This window comes from Lynx canadensis, chromosome X, assembly GCF_007474595.2.
Source record: "Lynx canadensis isolate LIC74 chromosome X, mLynCan4.pri.v2, whole genome shotgun sequence".
NCBI classification, from domain to species: Eukaryota; Metazoa; Chordata; class Mammalia; order Carnivora; family Felidae; genus Lynx; species Lynx canadensis.
This window is the reverse complement of record NC_044321.2, coordinates 122,421,641-122,449,021: the sequence shown is the minus strand read 5'-3', so window position 1 is coordinate 122,449,021 and position 27,381 is coordinate 122,421,641. Positions and strand designations below refer to the sequence as shown.

The 27,381-nt window shown below is 58.4% G+C and overlaps 1 protein-coding gene across 1 annotated transcript; it reads left to right on the top strand.

Annotated features, from left to right (window-relative positions):
* The first annotated feature begins 3,441 nt into the window (after positions 1–3,441).
* PLCXD1 (phosphatidylinositol specific phospholipase C X domain containing 1) lies at positions 3,442–27,381 on the top strand. The gene is given in 8 exon segments (XM_030305293.1): positions 3,442–3,467; positions 8,153–8,290; positions 12,289–12,425; positions 16,468–16,596; positions 17,413–17,452; positions 17,455–17,567; positions 18,916–19,099; positions 25,917–27,381. Coding segments are annotated over 7 exon segments (960 nt in total). The 5' UTR covers positions 3,442–3,467; positions 8,153–8,172; the 3' UTR covers positions 26,156–27,381.

Genomic DNA, 27,381 nt, shown 5'->3' with positions numbered 1-27,381 from the left:
GGATGTCACAAGGTCAGGGGCACAGGGCTGGAGTGTCATGAGGCTGGGGGTCATTCAGTGGGGTTAGGGGGTAGAGGTCACATGGTGGATGTCATGGGCTGGGGGTTACAGGGTGGAGGTCACATGGTGGGTGTCACAGGGTTGGGGGTGATGTCATGGGCTGGGGGTCACATGGTGGGTGTCACGGGGCTGGGGGTGATGTCATGGGCTGGGGGTCACAGGGTGGGTGTCACAGGGCTGGGTCACAAAGGGCTGGGGGTCATAGGGCTGGGGGTTGCAGGGTGGAGGTCACATAGTAGGTGTCACAGGGCTGGGGGTGATGTCATGGGCTGGGGGTCACAGGGTGGGTGTCACAGGGCTGGGTCACAAAGGGCTGGGGGTCACAGGGCTGGGGGAAGTGGGCAGGGACACTGATGCGTGGGGTGTCCTCTGGTGACTGAGAACGTTCTGGAACTGCACAGGTGGTCACTGCACAACAATGAATGTGTAAATGTCACTGATGGTAAATTTTAGGTTGTGTGTATTTTGCAAACTGTGTGAAACTTCCAGTTGTGGTCCAACAGGAGGTAGAAACTGAAATGGGCGTGAACGCATGTGTGTGCGCACGCGCATGTGAACACCTGTGTGTGCACAACAGTGGGAGAAGGGAGTCCGGACAGGTTCTGATACTGTCACTTTCAGGTGTTCTGGTGTTTCCTGTGGGGACAGGTGGTCAGTGCTGGTGCCCCAGAGGCTGTCCAGCAGGAGCTCCCCGCAAGGAACACCTGAGCCCCCCCCCCCCACCGTGCACACAAGGCCACTGTAGACATGGGGTGTGGCCCACGCTGCCGTCCTCTGTGTCTGGAGGTGGACAGGGCTGCACACGAGGACCCTGTGGCCACCAGCCCACAGCAGCTGCCCCAGCACATACTCTGTTCTTCACCTCGCGGCAGGTGTGGGTCCCAGACATTGTTTGAGGGTCTTAGGGAGGGTGCAGACACAGGGGACGGGGACTGCGGGTCCTGGCTGAGCACAGGTGTGAGGGTGGGGGTGGCCTCTGGGGGAGGGGGTGACCCCAACCTGGCTGAGCACAGGTGTGTGGGGGGGGTGGCCTCTGGGGGAGGGGGTGACCCCAACCTGGCTGAGCACAGGTGTGTGGGGGGGGTGGCCTCTGGGGGAGGGGGTGACCCCAACCTGGCTGAGCACAGTGTGAGGGTGGGGGTGGCCTCTGGGGGAGGGGGTGACCCCAACTTGACAGAGCACAAGGTGCTGCATCCCCAATGGCAGCACCTTGGGGTGGCCCGGCCTGTGTCCCCTCCAAGGGGCCTTGGTGCATCTACCCATAGTGTTGGCTGAGACCCAGCCCAGCATCACTCACCTCTGCTCTTGTGCTGCGAGCACACCCTCCTCTAGTACGCCTCTTGCTGGCAGTGCCCCCACAGAGACATGGCCGTATCTGACCCCCAGAGTCTGTGGAAGGGATCTTTTGGACATAGGGACGTGGGGAGGGGGGCGCCTATTTCAGTGATGAATGTCCCCCTGGCCTGTCTGGCTATAGGACATCAAGGTGCAGGGACGTCCACTTGGGGTGGGGGGTGGGGACCCGGGCGCAGGGATGTCCAAGTGGGGTCGGGGGTGGGGGGGCGGACTCGGGACCGGGGCGCAGGGATGTCCACAGTGGGGTCCGGGAGGGGACCCGGGTGCAGGGTAGTCCACTGTGGGGTCCAGGCTCAGATAGTAGGCACGTCCACACTGGGGTGCGAATGCGCCGATGTTGGGTTCCCTTGCGCTCCTCCCCCCCCCCCCACTTCGGCAAAGCCAGCCAGGCTGGAGTGCTTGTCGAGGGTCCCGCCCAGTCCTGGGCCCGCGGGCCCAGCACAGCCCCTGGGACTGCACGCACACCCGCCCCCTGCTTTGAGCTCAGCTGTGCAGAGACCTGGAGTCCCGTCCGCAGTGGAGCCTAACGGTCACAGGTTCTGGGGATCTGGACAACTTCGAGGCCCTGGGTCTCCCCACCTGAGGCAGGAAGCCGAGTGGAGGCCAGCCTCAGGAAGCCCGGACAGACGGGGAGGGAGGGTCTGTTCCGCAGGCAGCGGGGGACCCCAGTGGCGGCCGCTGCCCAGGCCCCAGGAGCTCAGAGCCCCATTTCACAGGCGGTACGTGGGGCCCCGGGCTGTGGAGGGCGGGGCACAGGGGGCCAGTCAGGGAGCTGCCGGCAAGGAGCTGGGTCTCCAAGGAGGGAGGAAGGGAGAAAGTGGAGGAGGGGAAGGGAGGGGGAGGGGAGAGGAGAGAGAGGAGGGAAGTGGGGAAGAAAGGAAGAGGGACGAGAAGGAGGGGGAGAGGAGAAGCGAGGAGGGGGGAGGGGAAGATGAGGGAGGCGAAGGGAGGGAGGGGGAAGGAGGGGAGGGGAGAAGAGAGGGCGGAGGGAGGAGGGGAAAGAAGGGGGAGGGTGGCAGGAGGAGGAGGCAGGGACCGCGGGGAGAGGGCGCAGAAAGAGACGCCGCTGGGCTGCTGGGCGGAGAGCCCCTGAGGCAGCGCCCTGCCTCCCGGCCCCAGTAGCCGGACTGCGCTGCGGGCGGAGGGCGCAGGGGGCAGCCGCGCGGGGTTCCGCCGCACACGTTGGGCTGTCCTGTGCGCGCTCTGGGTCCCGGCTGGCCTCGGGCAGGCAGGGCAGAGCCCGCACCAGGCGCACGTGCGGAGCGCCCCGCGCCCAGGAGCCGACGGGACGAGGCTCCGGGTCACCGGGGTCAGCGTCAGGGTGGGTGGGTTTGCAGGTGTGCACGTGCCCTGGAATGCGCCTCCGCTGACGCGGACGGAGGCCACACGCCCTGGCCCGGCCGGGACCGGGACAAGAGCCACTCAGGCCAGAGGGCCACACACTTCAGTAAAGGACGCGGTCGGTTTGCAGACCAACGTCCTCAGAGATCACAGGCGCCGAGGACATGAGGCCATTCAAGCTCTGATGAAAGTCCTGTTTGCTCTGGGCCTGGGGTCCAGAGTGACAGGAACGGACCGCAGCCAAAGCACGGCCAGACTCTCAGGATGTCCTCCCATCCTGTCCCCTGACCCTGACCCCGTGGTCACACTCAGGATGACTTCAGGGCGCCCTCCCTCCTAGTACTGACCCGGTGGTCATACTCAGGACACCCTCCTGTCCCTGACCGCTGACCCCGCGGGTCCCCTCAGGACACCTTCCCGTCCTCTGGGAGGGTCTGGACCCTGCAGGTGGGGCTGCCCGGGATGTGTGGGGCACTCCCCCCTCCCACCACGCCGTGCTCTCCCCGCACGGGTCCTGCTAGGACGTGGGGGCTGCAGCCTGCGACACGTGTGGGGTTGGGAGTGACTGTCTGGAGGCGGCCCCTCCTCCTCGAGGGGGCGAGGGTTCCCGGTGTCCAATGGCGAGGCCAGAGCATTTTAGGAAGTGCTTGACTCCGCGGCTGGGGGAGGGCGCCTCGCCGGAAAGTCCGCTGGCGAGTCTGCGGAGCGCGGTGAGTGCCTCCGGGCGAGTCGCGGGTCCCTGCGGGGACAGTGGGGACAGGTGGGGACGGGGGCGGGGGATCCCGGCCTGGGGCTCGGGCGGGGCGCGTCCTGGGCTCAGGCCTCGCCGGAAAGTCCGCTGGAGAGTCCGCGGCGCGCGGTGAGCGCCTCCGGGCGGGTCGCGGTTCCTGGGGGGACAGTGGGGACAGGTGGGGACAGCGGGGGGGTCCCGGGCTGGGGCGGGGGAGGGGCACGGCACGTCCTCCGGACCGGACGGGAAGGGTTAGCAGGAGGGGCCGCCACAGGCTCGACTCCGGGCTCCGCGGCCGCGGGAACTCGCCGTGGTCAGCGCTGACCCGCTCCGGGATGGTGAGGGCGGCAGATGCCCGTGCGTCCTCAGACCCTGCTCTGCCGCTGGCTCAGGACTTAGCGCCCCAGGTGTCATCGCGGGTCCTTGGGGCTGGGGCAGAGCCTGCGTGCGCGCAGGCGGGTCGGGGAGCGTTGGGGGCCCGTGAACGGGACAGAATGTCACGCGGGTTTGCCGGCGGCACGTCCGTCCTTTTATTCACCTAAGAGCTATTTCCTGAGTGTGACTGTCGCCAGCCACCACTTCCGGATGCGCCGCGTGGACACGGAGCCACCTCCCCGAAGGCTCACGAGTGGGAGGCTGCTGTGTCTCACCTGCTTGGGCCGGGAGCCTGCAAACCTGCCCTCACCCGGGTTTTGTATAATCACCCCCCTCCTTCCCAGGGCACCCCTGAGCCGTGCCTTGATGTGATCAGAGAGGGTGGAGGCCGTCCAGCTGTCGAGGGGCTGGGCTCGGGAGAGGACACGGGGTGCTGGTGCTCCCAGGACCTCTCCCAGGGGCTGGGCTCAGAGGAGGGGACCTGGGGTGTTGGTGCTCCCAGACCTCTCCCAGGGGCTGGGCTCGGCAGAGGGGACTCGGAGTGCTGGTACTCCCAGGACCTTCCCAGGGGCTGGGCTCACCGGAAGGGACTCGGGGTGCTGGGAATCCAAGACCTCTCCCAGGGGCTGGGCTCAGCAGAGGGGACTCGGGGTGCTGGGGCACCCAGGAGCTCTCCCAGGGGCTGGGCTCTGGAGAAGACTCGGGGTGCCGGGGTGCCCAAGATCTCTCCCAGGGGCTGGGCTCGGCAGAGGGGACTCGGGGTGCTGGGGATCCCAGACCTCTCCCAGGGGCTGGGCTCAGCAGAGGGGACTCGGGGTACTCGTGCTCCCAGACCCCTTCCAGGAGCTGGGCTCGGCGGAGGAGACATGGGGTGCTGTTGTTCCCAGGACCTTCCCTGGGGCTGGGCTCGGCGGAGGGGACTCGGGGTGCTGGGGATCCCAGACCCCTCCCAGGGGCTGGGCTTGGCGGAGGGGACTCGGAGTGCTGGTGCTCCCAGGACCTTCCCAGGGGCTGGGCTCTGGAGAGGACTCGGGGTGCCGGGGTGCCCAGGATCTCTCCCAGGGGCTGGGGTCGGTGGAGGGGACTCAGGGTGCTGAGGCCCCCAGGAGCTCTCCCAGGGGCTGGGGTCGACAGAGGGGACTCGGGGTGCTGGTGCTCCCAAACATCTCCCAGGGGCTGGGCTCGGCAGAGGGGACTCGGGGTGCTGGAGCCCCCAGGAGCTCTCCCAGGGGCTAGGCTCGGCGGAGGGGACTTGGGGTGCTGATGCTCCCAAACCTCTCCCAGGGCCTGGGGTCGGTGGAGGGGACTTGGGGTGCTTGGGCGCCCAGGATCTCTCCCAGGGGCTGGGCTTGGCAGAGGGGACTTGGGGTGCTGGTGCTCCCAGACCTCTCCCAGGGGCTGGGCTCGGCGGAGGGGACTTGGGGTGCTGATGCTCCCAGACTTCTCCCAGGGGCTGGGGTCGGTGGAGGGGACTCGGGGTGCTGGGGCTCCCAGGATGTCTCTCAGGGGCTGGGCTTAGCGGAGGGGGCTCGGAGTGCTGGTGCTCCCAGGACCTCTCGCAGGGGCTAGGCTTGGCAGAGGGGACTGGGAGTTCTGGTGCTCCCAGGACCTTCCCCTGGGGCTGGGCTCCAGAGAGGACTCGGGGTGCTGGTGCTCCCACGACCTTCCCCAGGGGCTGGGCTCAGAGGAGGGGACTTGGGGGGCTGGGGCACTGAGGAGCTCTCCCAGGTGCAGGGGCAGAGGCATCTCTTCAGGTGGACATTTCACGTCTACATGGAAACTGCCTTCACGCAGACAAACTAGTGCCCCGTTGGGCAGTTTCTCTGGGGTCTGCTGCTCCCACCAGCTGGTAGGAACCCTAATGCCCCAGGGGCACATTCTGGGGGTGTGTTTCGTTACCTGTCAGCTGAAACTCACAGAGTGGTTTTCCTTGGAAACAAATTGGTGAGCCCCTGGCAGATCTCAGGGTTCACCCAAGGCGCCTCTTCCTGGGCCCATTGAGACGTGGGCCCTGCTGGGATGGGACTGGGGAGGGCTCAGTTGGGTGTGATGAGGCCCCCTGGGTGGCAGCTGGGAGAGGCATAGCCACAGCCCCTGCTCTGTGTGTCCTAGCTGGGGCTGACCACACTCCCAGATGAGGTCCAGCTGACACATATAGGGGTTCCTGAGGCTGGGGCTACACGGTCCCTGATCTGCCCACTTTCCAGACACCTGCATGGCCGGAGGGCAGGCGGTGGCCCATCTGCCCCTGGATGGCACAGTGCCTTGAGGAATGTCTCCTGTGTGCATAGGCCAGCCCCAGACCACCTGGATGCTTGCTGCCCCCGCAGGAGGGCCGGGGTCCCACACTCACTCCTGCAGGGACACTGATGGACTGGGTGTGAGCTGGGAGAGCCCTGGGACACACCATGAGGGAAGATGGATGGCAGGGGTGCTAGCTCTAGGACCCTCTTATGGACGGGGGGGTAGGGTTAGGGTTAGGGATTGGGCTTTTGTCTGCCGAGGCAGAATGAGAATCAATACCGTACTGTTGGCTGTTGGTGCACTCGACACAGTGTAGACAAGGAACAAATTTTTTCTAACCTCTTAGCTTCTGGGACCAAGACCTGCAAATTAAAATGACAAAGAGGGGAGTGCCTGGGTGGCTCAGTCGGTTAAGCATCCGACTTCAGCTCAGGTCATGATCTCACAGTCTGTGAGTTCAAGCCCCCCCCCCCCCCCCCCCCCCGTCAGGCTCTGTGCTGACAGCTCAGAGCCTGGAGCTTGCTTCAGATTCTGTGTCTCCCTCTCTCTCTGCCTCTCCCCTGCTCATGCTCTGTCTCTCTCTGTATCAAAAATAAATAAAAACTTTAAAAAATATATTTTAAAATGGCAAAGAGGGACCCCTGTGTGGCTCAGTCGATTGAGCATCAGCTTATATCGCAATTTCCTGGTTTGTGAGTTTGAGCCTCGCATCAGGCTCTGCGCTAACAGTGTGAATCCTGCTTGTGATTCTCTCTCTCTCTCTCTCTCTCTCTCAAAATAAATAAATTAAATTAAGTTAAAAATAAAATTAGATAAGATGACAACAGAGGGGAGCATCTGGCTGGCTCAGTCGTTGGAGCATGCCCTCTGGACCCCGGAGTCGTTGGTTCAAGCCCCATGTCGGGTGCACAGCTTACGTTATAAATAAATAAATAAGTGAAATGACAGAAGACAGATGGACAGGGGACAGGGTTTATTCTGAATGTTTGTAGAGGCCTTCCCAGAAGAGGAGTGGACCCAGGGAGATAGTTGGATGTTAGGCCTTATCTGCCATTTCACCAAAGGTTGATGAATTTGTGTGGAATTGACAAGCCAGAGTGAAAGGGCTGGGGGTGGTAGGGACCCTAAATCCTGAGAAAGTAGCTGGCTGGGGGAGGCTAAGGGCAGGGTCAGTGTTACTCCTTGAGGCTAGTTGTGCAGACCTAAGGGGGGTGCCCTCCCCTCCGGGTACAGGGGATGGAAGGGGACGGCTGCACACAGGGAAATTTATACCTGCTTGCAGGCGAAGGTTAGGGTTAGGGTTAGGGTTAGGGTTAGACGAGGAGGGAGGAGAGTTTTTCTTGTTTCTGCTTTTCTTCAGTCTCCTTCCGCTCAAAATAACCCTTAGGGTGAAATGGCTTATTTCCAGGGAAGCCAAGTCTGACCCCCTCACTGTACATACAGAGTTTCCACGGCTGGGGACGTGCTGGGGGAAGGGGCCACGTGGGAATCTGGTGGCAGATCACAGCTCAACCCAGGATGGGCTCCTGTCTTTGGGGCTCCTTTTTGGGCAGGCAATGTCCTGTGCCCACCTCGTCGGCTTATCTTGAGAGTAAATTACACCCCATGCGTATTCATCACCTGGCAGATGCTGGGAAGACAGTGGCCAGGGCCGTAGGTTAAGGACCAGGAGACCTTCCCTCCTCTCCCCTAGCCCCAGACGTCTCCCCATTGCTTCTAAGGGAGCGCTGGCTTCCGTGGAAACAGATCTCAGATTCCCTGCACCACAGCCCAGCACCCCAACCCAGGGAGGCAGAGGGCAGGGTGCTGACCTGGGCCCCCAAGGCACCACCACCCCCAGGATTGAAGCCCTACACCCACAGACCTGGCCGACTGGCGTGTGAGCCCCTCTGCGCGGCGAGGGGGGGGGTGGTGGTGGAGGGATTAGTGCAAGACTGGAGCAGGGGGCACCAGCAGGGGGTAGGATGCACGCTTCGCCAGCGCCCCCCAGGAGAGTGGCTCTGGGCCCTTTGGTTTATGTCAGCAAAACTTTGTTTCCTTCCTCAGGTCGCACCGAGTGGCCCCTGATGGGCGGACAGGTAAGCGCTTCTGGCAACTTCCAGAGCTGCGGTACAAATGCAGACTGGATGTCAGCGCTGTGCCCCCTGCTCTGGGATGTGCCTCTGCACCACCTGTCCATCCCAGGTGAGGGCTTCTGCGTCCCCCAGGGGCACGGCCGGTCATGGGGTGGGGCCCGAGTGCACGGAAACCGCAGGAACCATGCACACACGCACACAATATAGGCACACACACGCATGCACACAACACAGACACTCATGCATGAACACACATGCACACAGTACAGGCACACACGCATGCACACAATACAGCACACATGCACGCACACACGTATGGACACAAGATAGACACACATACACATGCACACAGAAACAGGCACACGTGTGCACACATGCACACGCATGTACACAGACACGCACGCATGCACACAATACGGACACGCATGCGTACACACATGCACATAAGACAGACACATGTGTACACATGCATGCACACAGTACAGGCACACACATATGCACACAATATGGACACACATGCATGCACACAATACAGGCACACACGTGCACACAATATAGGCACACACACGCACACAATACAGACACACACGCATGGATGTGATACAGACACACCCATGTACACATGATACAGGCACACATACACATACACACACATGTACACACAGACACACATGCACACACACACCATATGCACACACATGCACCAAATGACCGTCTTCCCTTCTCCATCTCCTTCATTCTGATGTGGCCCAGCAGGCACGTGCACAGTCCCAGGGAGTGTGGCTGAGGGGAGATGTGATGGCATAGGGATTTGGGGTACTGCTCCCCCGCCAGTCTGTCCCTCTGTGTAGGGAACTCACTAGCCCTTCAACTGTAAGGACTGAGCACTGCATTCCTGCGGGGCACCTTGAGCTGCCAGCTGGCCGTGAGCCATCCCTATCACAGGACCTGTGGGACCCTAGGTCTGGTGCGGCCAGCGCAGCTGGCTGGCAGGTCAGGCCCAGTCGAAGAGGGCTGGGAGTGCAGGGGAGGGAGAGAGGGGCTGAGGGCAGAGGAGCAGCAGAGACAGAACCCTCCCCTCTGAGAACAGAATCCCCTCTCTGGGCACAGAACCCCCTCCCTGGGGACAGAACCCTCCCCTTTAGGAACAGAACCCTCCCTCTGGGGACAGAACCACCCCTCTGGGAACAGAACCCCCCCTCTGGGAACAGAACCCCCCTCTGGGGACAGAGCACCCCCCTCTGGGGACAGAACCCCCCCCTCCTGGGGACAGAACCCCTCTCTCCGGGACGCCTGCCAGGCCTGCGCGGGGCACGACCTGGTGGCCCTGAGTCCTGCTGGGCTCTGTCTGGGCCCTTGCGGCTCCAGTGGCCCCAGAACCAGTGGCCGCCGCTCCCCACTGATGAGCATGTGGGCATTACCAGCCTTTTGTTTTTGCAAAAACGAAGGGCTGTAGTGGACCCACTCCATGTCTCCACGTCCGTGCACGTGCGGTATCTGGAGATCCTCCCTCAAAAATAAGCAGGTTTCTCACCTGGGTACATTTTTGTAGTTTTTCAGATTGAGCCACGTTTTCACCCTGTCTTAGCGCTTTCCTTTGGGATTTTACGACGACTTCTCAAAAACGTTTAAATCCTTGATTCGAATGCAGTTTCTCTTGATGGGGCAGGACCCAGTCTGGTTATTTCCCAGATGGCTGTCTGTTGTTTGTCAGCTGGACTCCCACAGTGGCCCGAGTCCCAACACCCGAATGACTTCACAGACGAGAGAGAGTCCCTGGGGGTCAGGCTGTGTCCCTGCTGGGCCCGAGGGGTGACCACACAAACCCGATTCTAGGCACTGACCAGTGCCTACAAATTCACGTCCCGCATAGCCTCAGAACGGGGCCTTATGTGGAAATAGGGTGTTTGCCGATGTGAGTAAGTGAAGGATCTGAGATGAGCCCATCCTGGGTCAGGGTGGCCCTGAATCCAATGGCAGGTGTCCTTGTAGGAGACAGAAGGGGAGACCCAGACACAGAGGAGAAGCCTCGTGAAGACAGAGGCAGAGATGAGGAGGACGGGCCCACCAGCCCAGGGACCCCTGGAGCCCCAGAAGCTGGAAGAGGCAGGAAGGACCCTCTGCTGGAGCCTCTGGAGGGACTTTGGTCCTGCCCCCTTGGATCTCAGTGGTCCTGCCCTGCCTGGATATCAGACTTCTGGCCGCCAGAGCTGGGATACAATTAATTTTTGTTCTTTGAAGCCTCCCACTTTGTAAGGGAGCCACAAAAAACTCATATAGCCAATACATAATAATTGCAGACAAATGCAAACGTGTAAGTTAAAAAAAATTACATTCTCTGTGACGTATATAGATTTGCCTGCAGTTTATAGTTCTATATTATAATATATATGTGAATCCATTTACATATAGGGATAATCCATTTTTATATATAAAGATATATACTATAAACGAAAAGAAGGCCCAACTGTACTATTTTTGATCTACGTTTTCACTTAGCATAATATTGTCTGCATTTTCTGTATCAGCAAATATGGAGCCGCAGTATCGTCTTACTGGCTGTGTGCCCTCCGCTGACATTCGTATAGGAGTGTATGTAAGTGAGGACTGTCCCTGGGCGTGGGGACCGTCCACTTCCCCATCGCAAGCTTCTCCAGGCGCATCCTGAGTCTTGGACGCTTGACCAGGTGGTGGGAGGGGAGCCCTCCCACTGCCCTCTGCCTTCATGTCATGCCCTATGGCCACGCCCCCGTCATCAGTGTCAGGAACCCCTGGCCACACCCACGTGCTCTAGGAGAGAGGTGTCACTGTGCTCTCACTTCCTGGTGATCACATCACAGGGTTTCCAGTTTGCCCTGGGGCCATTTTCCTTGTGGGAGGCGGTTTCCGGGTGGTTTCAGGGGATCTGCAGGGAACTCTTCTGGGACGAAGAGCCACCAAGGGCCCAGGGCATGCCCTTCTTCAGGCCCGTCCCCTCCCCTCCGTGCCCCACAGAAGCAGGTGGCCTCTGGGGAGCGTGTGGGAGTTTAGCTCCCTTAGGGGTCAGATCCAGGGAGCGGGGGCAGCTGTGGGCGGTAGGGGACGCCCCAGCACCTCAGGGGAAAGGGCCCCTAGTCCCCAAGGCGCCGTGTCCGGGTGGCTGTGAAAGTGTCCTGGGGCCGCTGTAACAAAGGGCCACAATCTGTGTGGTTCCAAACAGCTGTGTGAACTCACAGCTCTGGGGCCAGAAATCTGCACGGGTGTGACCTTTCAGTGCCCACAGGCCCGGCTCCTTCCGGAAGCCCCAGGGAGAATCCCTTTCTCTTTTCTCTGCTGCCTCCAGCCTCCGTCTTCTCCTTTCATACGTTTGCGTTCGGGATTGTCCTCAGAAAGATTTCCTGGCACATTCCGACAAAGCAGGACAGCTTCATTTTTCCAGCTAAGCCTGTAAACATCGTGGGTTCCGCTGGATGGGACAAAGGGCCCAGGAATCTCTCCTGATCTCGGTGCTCACTGATTTTGTCCAGCGAGCAGAACGCCCCCGTTATAACACCTTAGATGCGTAAAACTGCGTCCATCTTTGAAGTCCGCACTCTGATGCGTTGATCTGTGGAATCGGCAGCATCGGGTCTCAGCGATTCCAGCAGCTTCGCTTATTTATACGTATTTGTGCTTATTTACACGGACGTCCCTGTACAACATGTGAACGTTCGCACCCAGTAAACGTGCCCCTTTCTTCTTCAAGAGTTTCTGGAAAACCTTCACGGACGTCAGTGCGGACGGACGTGGGGGTGTTTCTCCAGGTCAGGGGGGCACGTTGGTGGCTCTGCTGGATGAGGATCACTTGGCACAGGAAGGTCCCCGAAACCAGGGGCGGTGTTCCCAGCGAGGAACCGCGTGGTGTCATGTGGCATCTCCTCTGTGTCTGTGTCTCTCCTCTTGTGTCCCTTAAAAGGAAACCCAGGTTTAGGGCCACCCTGGTCCTGGACGACCCTGTCCCATCGGCACGGTGGGCATGAGTTTGGGGCAGTACCCACCGCCGGGCACGGGGCGCCTCGTGGAGGGGGCTCACAGGGTGCCCGGCAGAGGGGGCTTCCGGGTGCAAAGTCCCCTCGGGTTTGCTTGCAGGGAGTCACGACACCATGACGTACTGCTTGGACAAGAAGTCGCCCATTGCACAGAGCCAGTCCCGGCTGCTGCAGCTGCTGGGCAAGGTCCTTCCCTGCATCACACGCCCCATCGTGCTCAAGTGGTCCACCACCCAGGTGAGGGGCGCGGGGCCCTGGGGCCGGCCGATCAGTGCCATCTGCCGGGTGGGTGCCCTCCCTGGCAGGGGAAACACTATTGAAAACAGACGTCCGGCCAACCCAGCAGCCATAAACAACGCACGTCCCCATGTCTTTGTGAGGTGTTTTGCTGGCTGGAGGCAGGCCCTCACGGGATCCCACTTCAGAGCCCCCAGTCCTGGGAAACCTCCTCTGGGCCGTGCCGTTGTCCAGAGGCCTGTTTAGAGACGTGCGCACGTTTGAAAAGGAGGAGAAAGAACCCACAATGACAGGTTTCTGCCCTGAATGCTCAGGGAGGAACAGGGAGGGGCCGGGTCCCCACATCCTGGGAGGGGTCAGTCTCCTGTCTGATTGGGGTTTGCTCAAACTCCCTGCAGGCCTCTGCTCCTGGGGGTCTGAGGGCATTGTGAGCACTGGGGTGGGGGGGTCGTCCTGGGGTAGGGTGTACATGGAGAGGCAGGTCCGGGTGGCGTGCAGTCTGAGGGTGACCTGGGCATCCCGGTGGGGGGTGGGGTGACCCACAGGGACCCGGTGGAGGGTGGGGAGAGCAGACCCAGGGTGACCCGTGGCATCCTGGTGGGGGATGGGGAGAGCAGACCCAGGGTGACTTGTGGCATCCTGGTGGGGGATGGGGAAAGCAGACTCAGGGAGACCCAGGGCATCCTGGTGGGGGGTGGGGTGACCTGGAGGGTCCCGGTGGGGGGTGTGGACAGCAGACTCAGGGTTGGGGGCAGGCAGCTGGCAGTATGGCCATCACCGCACAGTGTCAGTGAGGGAGGAGAGGCACGTGATGGTTCCAGGTTCTGGCAGCAACGCAGGACCCACCTGGGGAGCAGCCCAGCCCCCCATCGCCACTTGTGGGGGGCTCAGGGGTCCGAATTCTCTGCTCCCTGGACATGTGCATTGGAAACTCCGGGTTCCTGGAGGCCCCAGTCCCGGGCTCTGTGCTTTGTAATCGCTGCGCAGCAGGAATTCAGGTCACAAGGGCAGCAGGAATCCTTCTGGAGACCTGCCTGTCTGGAATGTGGAGAAACCAGATTCCCTACTTGTGTGAGGTGCTTGCACTGGCCAGCCTGAAATGTCACCACAGAGCCCTGTGGGAGGGGTCAGCGGGTTCGCTGCCGTCCCGGTGCTGGGGTCCCAAGATGCTGGGGTCCCACCGAGCTGGGTCCCCGCGGTGCTGGGGTCCTGGGTGGTTCTGGGTCCCATGGTGCTGGGGGCCTGTGATGCTGGGGTCCTGAGTGGTGATGGGTCCTGTGGTGCTGGGGTTTCATGGTGCTGGGTCCCCACAGAGCTGGGTCCTCATGGTGCTGAGTCCTACATGGTGGTGGGGTCCCGTGGTGCTAGGGTCCTGAGTAGTGATGGGTCCCAGCAGTACTGGGGTCCTGGGTGGTTATGGGTCCCATTGCTGAGGTCTCCATGGTGCTGCAGTCTCATGGTGCTGGGGGCCTGTGCTGCTGGGGTCCTGAGTGGTGATGGGTCCCAGTAGTGGTGGGGTCCTGGACGGTGCTGGGGTCCCACGGTGCTGGGGGCACGCAGTGCTGGGGTCCTGGGTGCTGGGTCCCCACAGTGCTAGCATCCTGGGTGCTGGGTCCCCATGGTGCTGGGTTCCCATGGTTCTGGGGTCCCCACAGTGTTGGGTCTCTCAGTGCTGGGGTCTCATGGTGCTGGGTCCCCACAGAGCTGGGTCCCCGTGGTGCTGAGTCCTACATGGTGGTGGGGTCCCATGGTGCTAGGGTCCTGAGTGGTGATGGGTCCCAGCAGTGCTGGGGTCCCGGACGGTGCTGGGGTCCCACAGTGCTGGGGGCACGCAGTGCTGGGGTCCTAGGTGGTGATGGGGTCCCGCAGTGCTGGGGTCCTGGGTGCTGGGTCCCCACAGTGCTAGCATCCTGGGTGCTGGGTCCCCACGGTTCTGGGGACCCCACAGTGTTGGGTCTCTCAATGCTGGGGTCTCATGGTGCTGGGTCCCGTGGTGCTGCATCCTATGTGGTGGTGGGGTCCCGTGGTGCTAGGGTCCTGAGTGGTGATGGGTCCCAGCAGTGCTGGGGTCCTGGATGCTGTTGGGGTCCTGGGTGGTTATGGGTCCCATTGCTGGGGTCTCTGGTGCTGCAGTCTCATGGTGCTGGGGGCCTGTGATGCTGGAGTCCTGAGTGGTTGATGGGTCCCGACGGTGCTGGGGTCCCACGGTGCTGGGGGCACACAGTGCTGGGGTCCTGGGTGCTGGGTCCCCACAGTGCTGGGGTCCTGGGTGCTGGGTCCCTACGGTGCTGGGTCCCCACGGTTCTGGGGTCCCCACAGTGTTGGGTCTCTCAGTGCTTGTGTCTCATTGTGCTGGGGGCCTGTGATGCTGGGGTCCTGAATGGTGCTGGGTCCTGCGGTGCTGGGGTTTCATGGTGCTGGGTCCCCACAGAGCTGGGTCCTACATGGTGGTGGGGTCCCGTGGTGCTAGGGTCCTGAGTGGTGATTGGTCCCAGCAGTGCTGGGGTCCTGGACAGTGCTGGGTCCCCACAGTGCTGGGCCCTACAGTGCTGGGGTCTCCTTGTGCTGGGCCCTACAGTGCTGGGGTCTCCTTGTGCTGGGCCCTACAGTGCTGGGGTCTCATGGTGCTGGGTCCCCGTGGTGCTGGGGTCTCATGGTGCTGGGGGCCATGAGGAGGTCTGGGTGGGGGTATGCTGTTGTAAAGTCTGGGTGCCTCCAGGGAATCGGTTGAGGAAATAACCAGAACTGCTGATTCATAAGCACCGGCCACAGGAAAGCATATGGGGTGCATCCACAGCCGGGAAGGTGTGCACACCCTGAGTTTGCTGCAGAACGCCGCATGTCACACGGTGTCATTGCTAATGCACACCGTTCAGGGAAGAAGCACCAGGGAGGGCATCATGTTAAGTTTGTAGCTCACACACTGAGGGGAAGGGGCAGGAACGCCCCATCCAGCTCCAGGGAGGTTCTCGGCCGCAGCCCCCCTGTTGCGTCCCCAGGTGTAGGCAGGGATCCGTCCTGGGCGGTCAGACCGCACGTGCGTCGTGTGACAACCTCCTCAGATCCCGCGGCTTTACTAATACTGACACCGCGAGCACCTAGTTTACGTTCTGAAAAGACACCATACGCATCTGAAGGGGTGTTTTACGGGAGAAAATGTTCACTTCTCAGTCCTGTCCGTCCACGACCTCAGCCCACCTGAGGCACAAGCCTGTGCCCCGGGGAGTAGCCAGCTGGGTGCTTTCCTGTCCCCGGAGTCCGCTCCTGCAGAGAGCTTGGGGTCCCTGAGCAAGGGCCGACCTGGGCGTCAAGGCCCCTTGCAGGTGGTTCTGCACGGTGGGGGGAGAGGGGGGCGCACCTGGCTGGACCTCGCCCCCCACACACAGTAGGGGACACGAAAGCCTCTAGGTAGCCTCCTGAACCCGAGTGCTGCATGTTTCCACAGGGGGGCTCACAGGAGGGACCCTGGCTCCCTGCAGGGCCGCAAGGATGTACAAATTACTTAACTCTCGCTTTTTCCATTGTCACGTTGTATGGGAGGGTACGGCCTTTCCCTCCTTTACCCTCTCTGGATTGGATTCCTTCCTGCCTGTCCTCCTGCTGTTTGTGGCGTGGGGATGGTGCCCACCTCCGCTGACCCTCCTCTGCGCGTCCTGACCGCCAAGGGTGCAGGTGCGGCCCTGGGGGCCTGGCTCAGGGCTGCTGAGGCCCAGAGAGCGTTCCTTCCCGGTGCCCGCCCCGGGCGAGGGGGAGGTGGGACCCTGCAGGGCAGCGCCGAGGGGGCGTGGACGGCAGGACAGGGCCTCCCCAGGCTCTGTCTGTGGCTCACCGTGGCCAGTGTCACCCCAAAGCATGTGCCCGAGTGCCAGGCGTGCGTGGCTTCCGGACCGCAGCCGGCACCTAGAACAGCTCTTGATTCGACCTCAGACAGCGTGGCCCAGAGGGGGGCATCTCCGGCCGGACCGTGAGCCCTGGACGGGGGCAGTGAGCCGAGGTGGGAGCCCCACGGCCCCCAGCAGCGACAACGGAGCTCTGTCCACAGGTGCTGGGTGTCACGGAGCAGCCGGACGCCGGGGTGCGGTACCTGGACCTGCGGGTCGCGCACATGCCGGAGGGTTCGGAGAAGAACCTGCACTTCGTGCACATGGTGTACACGACTGCGCTGGTGGAGGTGCGGGGGGGGGGGGAATGGTGTACTCGACTGCGCTGGTGGAGGTGTGGGGGGTGCAGGGGGTCACGGGGTTGAGGAGGGGGGGCGCGGGGGAAGGGGGAGGAGGAGGAATGCGAGGTCGCCAAGGGGCGGCGGGGCGGCTGGCGCAGGGAGGGGCTGCGGTGCTGGAGGGCTGTGGCAGGGAGGACTGCACGCGGTGATGCGCATCCTTGTGGGGTCCAGCAGTCCAGAGGTTACGACTCTTGACCTCCTGGGTTTTGCAAACCTGGGGCCGCTTGTCTTCCTGCCTTTGGTTGGGGCCTGGGGCGTCTTGCACTGTCTCCTCCGCCACAACCTGAGTGGCTCTGAAGTCCGAATATGAGGAGTCACCGTCCCGCTCAGCCTGACTCCCCCCTGCCATCCAGGACGCCTGGGGCCGGGTGACACCATTCCGGGAACTCACTCCACATGCCACTTGCCGGGCTTTGCATGTTCCCTGCACTTGCAGACTTCACACCTTTGCACACACGGTGCCCTGTGCAGTGAGGGTGCACACAGGTGGTCACACACACACACACACCCCTCCCTGTTCAGTGAGCATGCACACACGTGGCCACACACACACACACACACACAGGCGTATGCTTCTCCCCGAGCATAATGGCTGGCGGCCAGGCGGTTGTTGGTGAGGCTGCATTGGCTATTTGTTGGCCCAGGACCCAGGCCCGTTTGCCCAGTGGGTTCTGTTTGCAGAAGGCCCTTGGGCCTGTGGGAGCGTCCTCAGCTTCCTGGCCCCTCTCAGGACGGTCCGACTGAGCTCCTCTCTCTCCTGCACAGGACACCCTCAAGGAGATCTCAGAGTGGCTGGAGAGCCATCCCAGGAGGTGGTCATCCTGGCCTGCAGGGACTTCGATGGCCTGACGGACAACCTGCATGAGTACCTAGTGGCCTGTATCAACAACATCTTTGGGGACATGCTGTGTCCCCGAGGGGTAGGAAGGGCCCCTTTGGCGCAGGTGGGGGGCAGGAGTACGATTCATCAACAACATCCTTGGGGACACACTGTCCCCGAGGGGTAGGAAGGGCCCCTTTGGCGCAGGTGGGGGGCAGGAGTATGATTGTATTCTGCCCTGCCTGCTTGGTTCTGCTGTGCATGATGGTGAGATAATTCCGGTGCTGGGGGTGGGGGCGCTGCTGGAGTGCTCTCTGTGATGCGCCCAAGGAGAAAGACCACTGCCCACCCCCCACCCACAGTGTGCCCCGCGCACCACTGTGCCACATACACAACCTGGGAGTGCGAGATCCAGGCGGGGACGAGGCTGGGAGTCTGAGGTCCAGGCAGGGCCGAGGCCTGTCTCCTGGGCGTGTAGACCCGTCTTCCCGCTGTGTCCTCACGTGGTCGTCCCTCTGTGCATGTCTGTGTCTTTATCCGCCCTTCTCCAGTCCTATTGGATCAGGGATCATCCTAATGATCTGATTTTACCTTCATTATCTACTTCAAGACCCCACCTCCAAATACAGTCATGTTCTGGGGTATCAGGATGAGGACTTCAGCTTAAGAATTCAGAGGGGACACAGTCGAGCCCACAACACACCTGGTCTTTGTGATCCAGATAATTGGTGCCATTTGCTGGTGACGGCTGGAGTGACCCTCCCTGGGTCTCCGGGAAGCTGAAAAGTTAACTCCACATCCATTTGGGGTCCATTTTACATCACTTTGTTGGGCGTTTCTCCAAGTTCGTCCTATGAGCCTGGTCTGAGGCCAAAACAAGACAGTGGGGCTGCTGTGACCCAGAGCACCCAGGTGCTCGGGGCTTCTGAAGGAAGGTGGCAGGAGCAGCTGTTAGGGGACAGACCACCAGGCTGAGTCTCCAGAGGGAACGTCACAGAGGGGAGACGGAAGAGGGTGGGAGGTCCACGTACAAAATCACTGGTCCTTCGAGCACTGGTCCTTGTAGTAACACGTGCTTGACCTTCCTGACACACCTGGCTATTCGAGGGGCGTGGCCTCTGGGGGATCAGCGTGAGCTCAGGGTGCTGTTGGTAACACTTCTGTCTGGGTCCCCGATATTCCAGAGGCCAAGGAGCAGTTGTAGATGCTGCCTGCCCCACCCCTCATGTCCCTACTACAGGCACCCCAATGATGCCACATCCCTGCGTCTCTCAGACACCCTGATAACCGACCACCGTTGCTCTCAGACACCCCGATCCTCCACCATCAGTCTCTCTCAGACAACCGATCCTCCACCATCAGTCTCTCACCCCCATCCTCCACCATCAGTCTCTCACACTCCCCGACCAGTCTCTCTCAGGTACCCGCTACTCCTTCTTCCTCTCCAGGAGGTGCCGACATTGAACCAGCTGTGGACACGCGGCCAGCAGGTCATTCTGTCCTACGAGGAGGCGAGTGTCGTGAGCCGGCACAGGGAGCTGTGGCCTGGGATCCCCTACTGGTGGGGGGACGAGGTGAAACCCCAGGAGCTCATCCACTACCTGGAGCACATGAAGAGGTGTGGCCGCCCAGGTGAGCAGTGTGGGTCGGTCACACATGGCACCTGCAGGGCTCACACACACGTTATCACTCACAGGTTTGCTTTCGGCTCTTAGGGAAGAACTTTAGAAGTCATGTAGCGTGTGTGTGTGTGTGTGCACGTAACATATATGGACACGTGTGTAGCTGTGTGCGCATGTGTCTGTACGTGGGTACGTGTACATGTGTGCACAGATGCACAGATGCACAGAGGTACAGATAAGTCCATACACACGACGCGGTTTGAAGTGTTGGGGTTCTGAGCCGACGGCCAAGAAAGAAAGGATTGTTGCGCTGTCTTGGGTGCAAACAGGTGCTTTTATTACAGCGCGGGGACAGGACTGTGGGCAGAACAAGGTTGTGAGGAGTGACTGATACTTGGGAAGTGGGGGAGGTGAAAGGAAGGAAGTTCCAGAAGGACTTTCATATGCTAACGAGGACTCGGGAGGCTGGAGGCCTGGCTATTGTCAAGCTAAGGTCATTTCCCCTCCAGCAACGCATGAACTTTAAGAGGGTAGGGAGTTGCTGGAAAGATGTTTCACTCTGAGGGTGTCAAGAGTTCGCCAATGGCCGCAGGTTATAAGGACATTTAATACGCATCTCTGCCTTTGTTTCCCACATCTTTCCCCCCTGAACAATGTTGACATTTAAATCTTTGGGTTTTTTAAAAATTTTTTTAAACGTTTATTTATTTTTGAGACCGAGAGAGACAGAACATGAATGGGGGAGGGTCAGAAGGAGGGAGACACAGAATCCAAAACAGACTCCAGGCTCTGAGCTGTCAGCACGGAGCCCGACGCGGGGCTCAAACTCACGGACCGCGAGATCATGACCTGAACCAAAGTCTGATGCTTAACCGACTGAGCCACCCAGGGGCCCTGACACTTAAATCTTTAAGGTCGCTGAGGCAGGAAGGTCTCCTTTCTGTAACTTCTTCCTGCTGGGTAGGGGCATAGAGATGTCCCCACTTGTGGGTCCGCATTGGTCAGCTGGGGTATTTATGTTAGGAGTTACAAAGGCAGGGCAGCCGGTCCACGGCAGACAACATAGGCGAACCTCCTTGAGTACAAGGGGATCGTCTGTTGGCTGGAAGTTACGGCAGTGATGGAGTCTTGGCACCAGGCAGGGAGCCAGCGGAAAAGACAACAAAATACTTTACTCTTATTATGAGAAAAACAGCCTTCGAGGGGTGCCTGGGTGGCTCAGTCGAGCGTCCAACTCTTGATTTCAGCTCAGGTTTGTAAGATTGAGACCCGTGTTGGGATTCTCAGTCTCTCTCCCTGTGTCCCCTCCCCCAACTCTCTCTCTCAATCTAGAGGTAAAAATAAAAACAAACAAAACCCCCAAAAAACTAAAAAAATAAAAAATAGTATCTACAAAGACGTGTTGTTGAAACATAATTTTTCCCTAGAATTACCCTCATTTGGAGAAGTAGCCACGTCAAGACTCATCTGTTTGTAAACCGAATCCAGTGCTAATAAACTTGGCCTAATTATTTACATAACCTCAGCAGGAATAGTGATAAGCCATACAGATTTTTCAAAATTTGCTTTGCTGGAACTTTTCGTAAGGAATCTCTCAACTGAACCATGCATAGCCTCTCCAGGCCAGAAGCCAAGCCAAGTACTTCCGTCAGACCTGCCTGCTGTACCTGTAGAATGGGGCCAACTCCTCGTCACGAGGTCCCCAAATATCCTGAGGTTCCTGCACCTGCCAGGAAGTGACCTGTACTCGCCTGGTGAGGCTGCTGGGAGCTCTGTGAGCAGGTACCTGGCCAACGTTTCCAAGGGGCTTGATGGCTCCGTGTTTCGTAAAGTCAACCTTAGTTCCTTAGAGCTGTCTGGTCATATGTGAGTATACACAGGTCACTCGCAAATACGACATTCCGGTCAAAGCCTTGGTAAAATAACCAATGGTCCCAATGGCGTCCTGTGACAAGAACGGGTTCTTATCGAACTTATGTAAATGATTCTAATTGCCAGGAAAGAAAGAAGACTCACTGAGGGTTTGTGAATTTCAGAGGGTTCAGGGAGAGAGAAAAGTTAGAAGCTTTAGTCTGTTCACAAATTAAAACTTTATCATATTCCTGTAACTCATAGATCTCTCAAGAGACAGTTTCCTTAATCTGGAAAAGCAAACATTTTTGGTTAGTTGTGGGAATTTTTACCAATTTCAGTTTTAGGATTTTACCCATGTCAAAAACCTGTATTTGTCAAAAGCCTTTTTTTTTTTTTTTTAATTTTTTTTTTCAACGTTTATTCATTTTTGGGACAGAGAGAGACAGAGCATGAACGGGGGAGGGGCAGAGAGAGAGGGAGACACAGAATCGGAAACAGGCTCCAGGCTCTGAGCCATCAGCCCAGAGCCCGACGCGGGGCTCGAACTCCCGGACCGCGAGATCGTGACCTGGCTGAAGTCGGACGCTTAACCGACTGCGCCACCCAGGCGCCCCTGTCAAAAGCCTTTTTACGAATTCCCTTGCAGATGAAACCCATCGTCACAAGAGAATAATGATAAATGAGGAAAGACTCAGAAATGGACACGGTTAAAGATCTGGTGAGAGATTACAACGTAGCTGGCAGGGAAATTCGGCTATTTCTGTGACACAGAACACGTCAGTAATCAGAATATCAAGCGATGGCCTCATAACAAAACGTTAAAACTTTAGGAATTTTGGGGCGCCTAGGTGGCTAAGTCATTTGGGTCGGATGAGTGTCAACTCTTGATTTCGACCCTCCCCTGCTCAAGCTCGCTGGTGCAAAAAGAAAATAAACTTAAAAAAAAAAACACTTTAGGAATTTCATAGTCTCCAGAATAGTTCTAGCATTTGCCCTAAGACCTATTATTTGTTTAATGATGCTTCCTGAGTCACCTAATGTACCAAAGAAGCAAATCTAATTGGTCAAAAAGACTTTATTTACAATTTAAATCTTGGGGAAGTTTGTTTAAAAAGCCTTAAAGAAGTTACAAAGCACACGCCTTAATAGGATTACCTACCATCACAAAGTTATTTATTTAACCAAGGAGGCAATAAAAGATTCCAAAGGCAAGTGTGTAGGGTTATACAGTTATTAGCAAAACTTAGCTCTTTTAACACTGAGCTTTAAGTAGTCAAAGACCTGATAAACAGAAAATGTAGAAACTGGCTTTCTTAGCAGGTAACACACAAAAAAAACCCTTTGTTTACATGTTCTTATCAAAAGCAGGCTAACAATTAAAAAAAAAGTCCTTTTTTATAACAGAGAAATCAGAATTTCAAACTTATACCAGTGTACTTTTAAAATCCACTCATGGGGCACCGGGGTGGCTCAGTTGGTTGAGAATCCAACTCTTGGTTTCAACTCAGGTCATGATCTCACAGTTTGTGAGTTTGAGCCCCACATCGGGCTCTGCGCTGACAGTGTGGAGCGTCTCTCTCTCTCTCTCTCAAAATAGATAAACATAAAAAAATCCATTCATTTCAACTTTAGTCCTGACCACATACAAAATTCCTTTCCAAAGATTTCCCTTCATAAACCTTCTACACCTTTTTTTTCATCCAGTGTTGTTTCCCTTATTTCCATCAAGGTTAATTACATTTAGCAGCATTTTCAAAAATGTTTATTTATTTTTGAGAAGGACTGTGAGTGGGGGGAGGGACAGAGAGAGAGGAAGATAGAGGATGTGAAGCTGGCTCCAGGCTCTGTGCTGAGAGCAGTGAGCCCAACGTGGGGCTTGAACCCACGAACCACGCGATCATGACCTGAGCGGAAGCCAGACGCTTAACCGACTAAGCCACCCGGGTGCCCCATTTAGCAGAATTTTTCGTGTTAGAAACCCTAGTCTCCAGCGGAAATTAACTGGTAACCATTTGTAAACTGTTAAGCCAGAAGTCTCTAGATGGCAGATTTATGAATCTAAAATTTAAAGCACAAATTAAATGAAAAAATGTAAGCACAAAGCATGTTTTCCAGCAGATTTAAATGCCCTTAGTTCCTCTGCAATAAAAAGCCGAAAAACCACAAACCTACGTTCAGTAATCAATCCATGCTTCAGTGCCACGTCCTATTAGGGAAAGGTCTGGATGTCCAAGGAATTCAGTCCAATTTGTCATCGCAGCAAAGCTTTAAAGGTCTCAGGTCACTACAGACTTTGAAAGCTATCTTAACAAGCACGCGTGAAAACTGAGACAAAAATCAAGCATCATTTTAAGTCGTCTTTTTGCTGACCAGTTGCGACAGAGAGAACTCGACCTGACCTCACCTTTAGTGAGCCCGAATAGAATAGCAGCGTGGTATTTAAGGCTCATGAGTCTAAAGACAGGTGCATCTTAAGTAAACCGACAAATTTAAATTAGTTTAAATACCGAATTATATTCCGTTTGTGTCCATTTGAAAGTCAATCAGCTTGTTCCCCACTGTCAGTTTTTCCAGGACGCGGGCAGGGATCTCTGAAGTGGGCGCTGTGAGGGTTAGGGTTAGGGTTAGGGTTAGGGTTAGTTTGCTCCTTGTGGGAGGGGAGGGGGAGCCCGGGCTCCGAGCTGGGCCAGGAACTGGTGGTGGGCCAGGAACTGGACCACCCAAGGTGGTGCAAAATAAGGAGGAGAGGCAAAAGAGGAGAGACACCCCAGAAGGCAGAGAAAGGGGTTCCCGATGGATTCTAAGCTTCATAGGCTCGGACAGATGAGCAGACACCGTGGGGTTTTTCACCACAGTGGATGCGTGCTGTTTTCACAGCTGCTTGGGAACATTCCAGAAAGTCCCCGTCCTGAGGCAGACTAACCACAGCTGGCTCCGACGATCGCGGCCGTTAGGCCAGGAAATGACTTCAGGAGAAGCCCCTGCATCTATTTGATGAGGAACAGACAGGGTCAGCGTCCCCTTTGCTAGGACGGCCTGGGTGCCATCAAGAGGACACCTGTCTACATAACTATCGCAAGGGAGTTTGCTGGCCTGGGCCAGACACATCCTGCCAGAGCCGCTTAGGTCCGGGCTGATGTGGAAAATGTTGGGGTTCGGAGACGGCAGCCCAGCAAGCATTCTCGAGACGTTTTTGGTGCAACAGGTGGCTTTATTAAAGCGCAGGGACCGGGCCGTGGGTGGGAAGTGCTGCTCTGGGATTGAGGAGAGGCTGGTTATACACTCGTGAGCTGGGGGAGGTGAGGTCAAGGGAAGCGCCCAGAAGGACCTTCGTATGCTAAGGAAGATCAGGGATCCTCAGGGATCCTGGAGGCCCAGCTGGCGGCTGGCGTCAGGCTACCGGTGTTTTTCCCTCTAGCGAAGGCTGAACGTTAGGACAGAGGAAGTTCCCAGAGAAATCCCGGACTCAGCGAGCGCTGTCCAGTGATCGTCAGTGGGCTGCAGGTTGTAAGAAATTCCATTGTGTCTGCGTTTCCTTTTTGCTTTAATTCCCCACATCACATACACACGCACGTACGCACATCCACGAGACATCTATGTGTGTGTACGTACGTGTACACACACCTGTGGTATCGGTAGCGAGGTGCGGAGACTCGGGTCTACAGCCTGCCCCAGCTCTGCTCTGCAGGTGTGCGACACGCGTCGTGGGCAGTGTGCTGTGCTCGCGCCCACACGCGCGGTACAGACTCCCACACGTGCTGCACACGCGCCCACGCGGGCGATGCCCGACCCACATGCGCTCCACAAGCATCCACATGCACTCACACGCTCTACATGCACCCCACGAGGTCTACACGCACCCACACGCGCACCACACGCACCCACACACGCTCTAGACGCACCCATGCGCTCCACACGCAGTCTACACGCACCCACACGTCTAAATGCACCCACACGCGCTCTGCACACACCCACACGCACTCTACACACACCACGCACCCACACGCTCTCCACACGCACCTACACGTGCTTCACACACACCCACATGTCCTCTACACACACCCACAGACGCTCTAGACTCACCCACACGTCTACATGCACCCACACGCGCTCTACACACACACAGGCTCCACACACACCCACACGCACTCCGAGCATGCCTCCTGCTCGCACTGTCACGCCTCTGTGTGCTCACAAACCTGTTTCAGAAGCCATGTTGTAACCCGAGAGACGGACATAAGGCCCGGCCCCAAGGCCACCCGAGAAGCAGGTTGGGAGGTGGTATCTCGCGCTCTCGTGTTTCTCCGGTTGACAAGCGTGCACTCTGAGGGTTAGAAGGAAAACCGTCGGCAGAGACACCAAACGTCTGACCGTGGCTGCCTGCCAACTCGCCTGTGGTGGGGGTGGGGGGCTCTCAGACCTTTGTCCAGGGGTTCCCAACCACACAGGTGCTGAGCCCCTCCCAGAGATTCTGCGATGTGTCTGAGGATTCTGGGCCACCCCCCCCCGAAATCTACTGGCTGACACGCGGTGTGTGAGTGTCCATTTGCCGCTGTGACAAATAGTGGTTATTGTGTCCACCACACGGGTGGGACGTGCACGTCACTGGGGACATTATTCCATCCAGCACGTGGGACATCTCTGGGGACATTAGTGTGTCTGCCTCTCAGGGTCAAGGGGTGGACGTCTGTGGGGACACTAGTGTGTCCATCATGTGGGGGGTCGGGGCATGGTCATCTCTGGGGATGTTATTCTGTCCACCTCACGGGAATTAAGACATGCACGTCCCTGCGGACATTATCTGTCCCCATGCTGAGTGGCAGGAGTCTGGCACTGATGTGGACATGTGTGTCCCTGCCGTCGGAACCCTAATCTGCACGCAGCTCTGAGAGTCTGTGCTCTGAAGTGTGTGGACACGAGGGCCGGGGGAGTCTGACTGCCGTGGCACCAGCTTCCTCTCCTTCCTGTTCCAGGCGGGCTGTTCGTGGCGGGCATCAACCTGACAGAGAATCTGACGTACATCCTGGCGCACCCGTCCGAGTCCTTGGAGAAGATGACGCTCCCCAACCTGCCGTACCTGTGCGCGTGGGTGCGTGAGCAGTGCCCTGGGCCGGGCGTGCGGTGCACCAACATCATCGCGGGGGACTTCATCGGGGTGGACACGTTTGTCAGCGACGTCATCAGGCTCAATGACAAGCTGCTGCGATGCTGACACGGAGCACGGGCGCAGGTGGGGGGGGGGGCATGCGGGGCAGGGTCCACCTTCCCCCATCCACGGAGCGCCCCCTGCGGGTGACACCCAGCCTCACGGCTCCTGGGGGCGGGAGTGGAAAGAACACGCTGGTGATCAGAGACGTGTGCTCGAATCCTCAGAGGAAGAAGGACCCGGAACCTGGGATCTGTTTCTTCAGGTTTAGCTGCAGCGTGGCTGCCGTTGGTGGGTGCCGTGGCTGCCGTGGGGCATCCCCTCGCCTGGGGCTGTGGCGGCAGCAGGATGACGTATGACACTTTCCCGGAGCTGCATAAAACCCGAAAGTACCGCGTCTGTGGGGTAGGACTGGGCATGTCCGATCCACGGAGAAAACCACTAAAATGGGGAAGAGATACTGTTGTTTCCGATGAAACCACCGCACGTTTGCTTGTCCCCAGGCCACGGTTCCTGGGGCTGCTTCTACTCTGGCTTTTCCGACAGGGATGGAAGGAGCAGAGGGCCCTCGAAGGAGGTGTTTGGCACTCCCTCACTTTCCAGACGCCTCCCTGGCGCTCTCTTCGAGCCAGTGTGGGCCCACACGCGTGACGGGCAGCTGGGTGTCCACCCTGGGCGCTGCCATGGCATCCTGGGGCCCGCCGGGAGGCCACCTTCAGGCATCCCCGGAAATTAGGCCAAGTGGTGCTGGGGTTTCCCCTCTCGGGCACACGTGCCATTCTTCTCCCAGGACCACGTTGGGCAGTGGTCAGTTTTCCAACATCCTTGTTCTGTGGTTTCTTAGGGTCTGTCTGTCCGTCTGTCTGTCTCTATTTGCCCAAGATGCGAACTCTATTTTGTTCTTTTCTCTGTTCGTGGTGCTCTGGCGTCTGGGGGCCTTGCGGCTCCCCCCCTCAGGGCTAGCGGATTCCTAATCAGAGACGGCAACCACGGGCTCGGGAGCACACGCTATATGCGGGCAAAGCAACGCCATCATCCAGCCCGCGCTCGCCAAGCCCACATGCATGGGCTTCGAGCCGACCCCTGAGCCGACACGGGCACGCGCTGGAGATACTGTGGGTTTCGGTCCAGCGAAACCGCAATAAAGTGCGTCAGACGAATTGTTTGGTTTCCCGGGACATACACAAGTTGTGTGTTGATGAAGTAGTCTATTAACCACGCACCGATCGCGTGGTGTCCAGAAAAACAGTGCTCGTGCCTTCACTGAAACATACCGTATCGCTCAAAAAAAA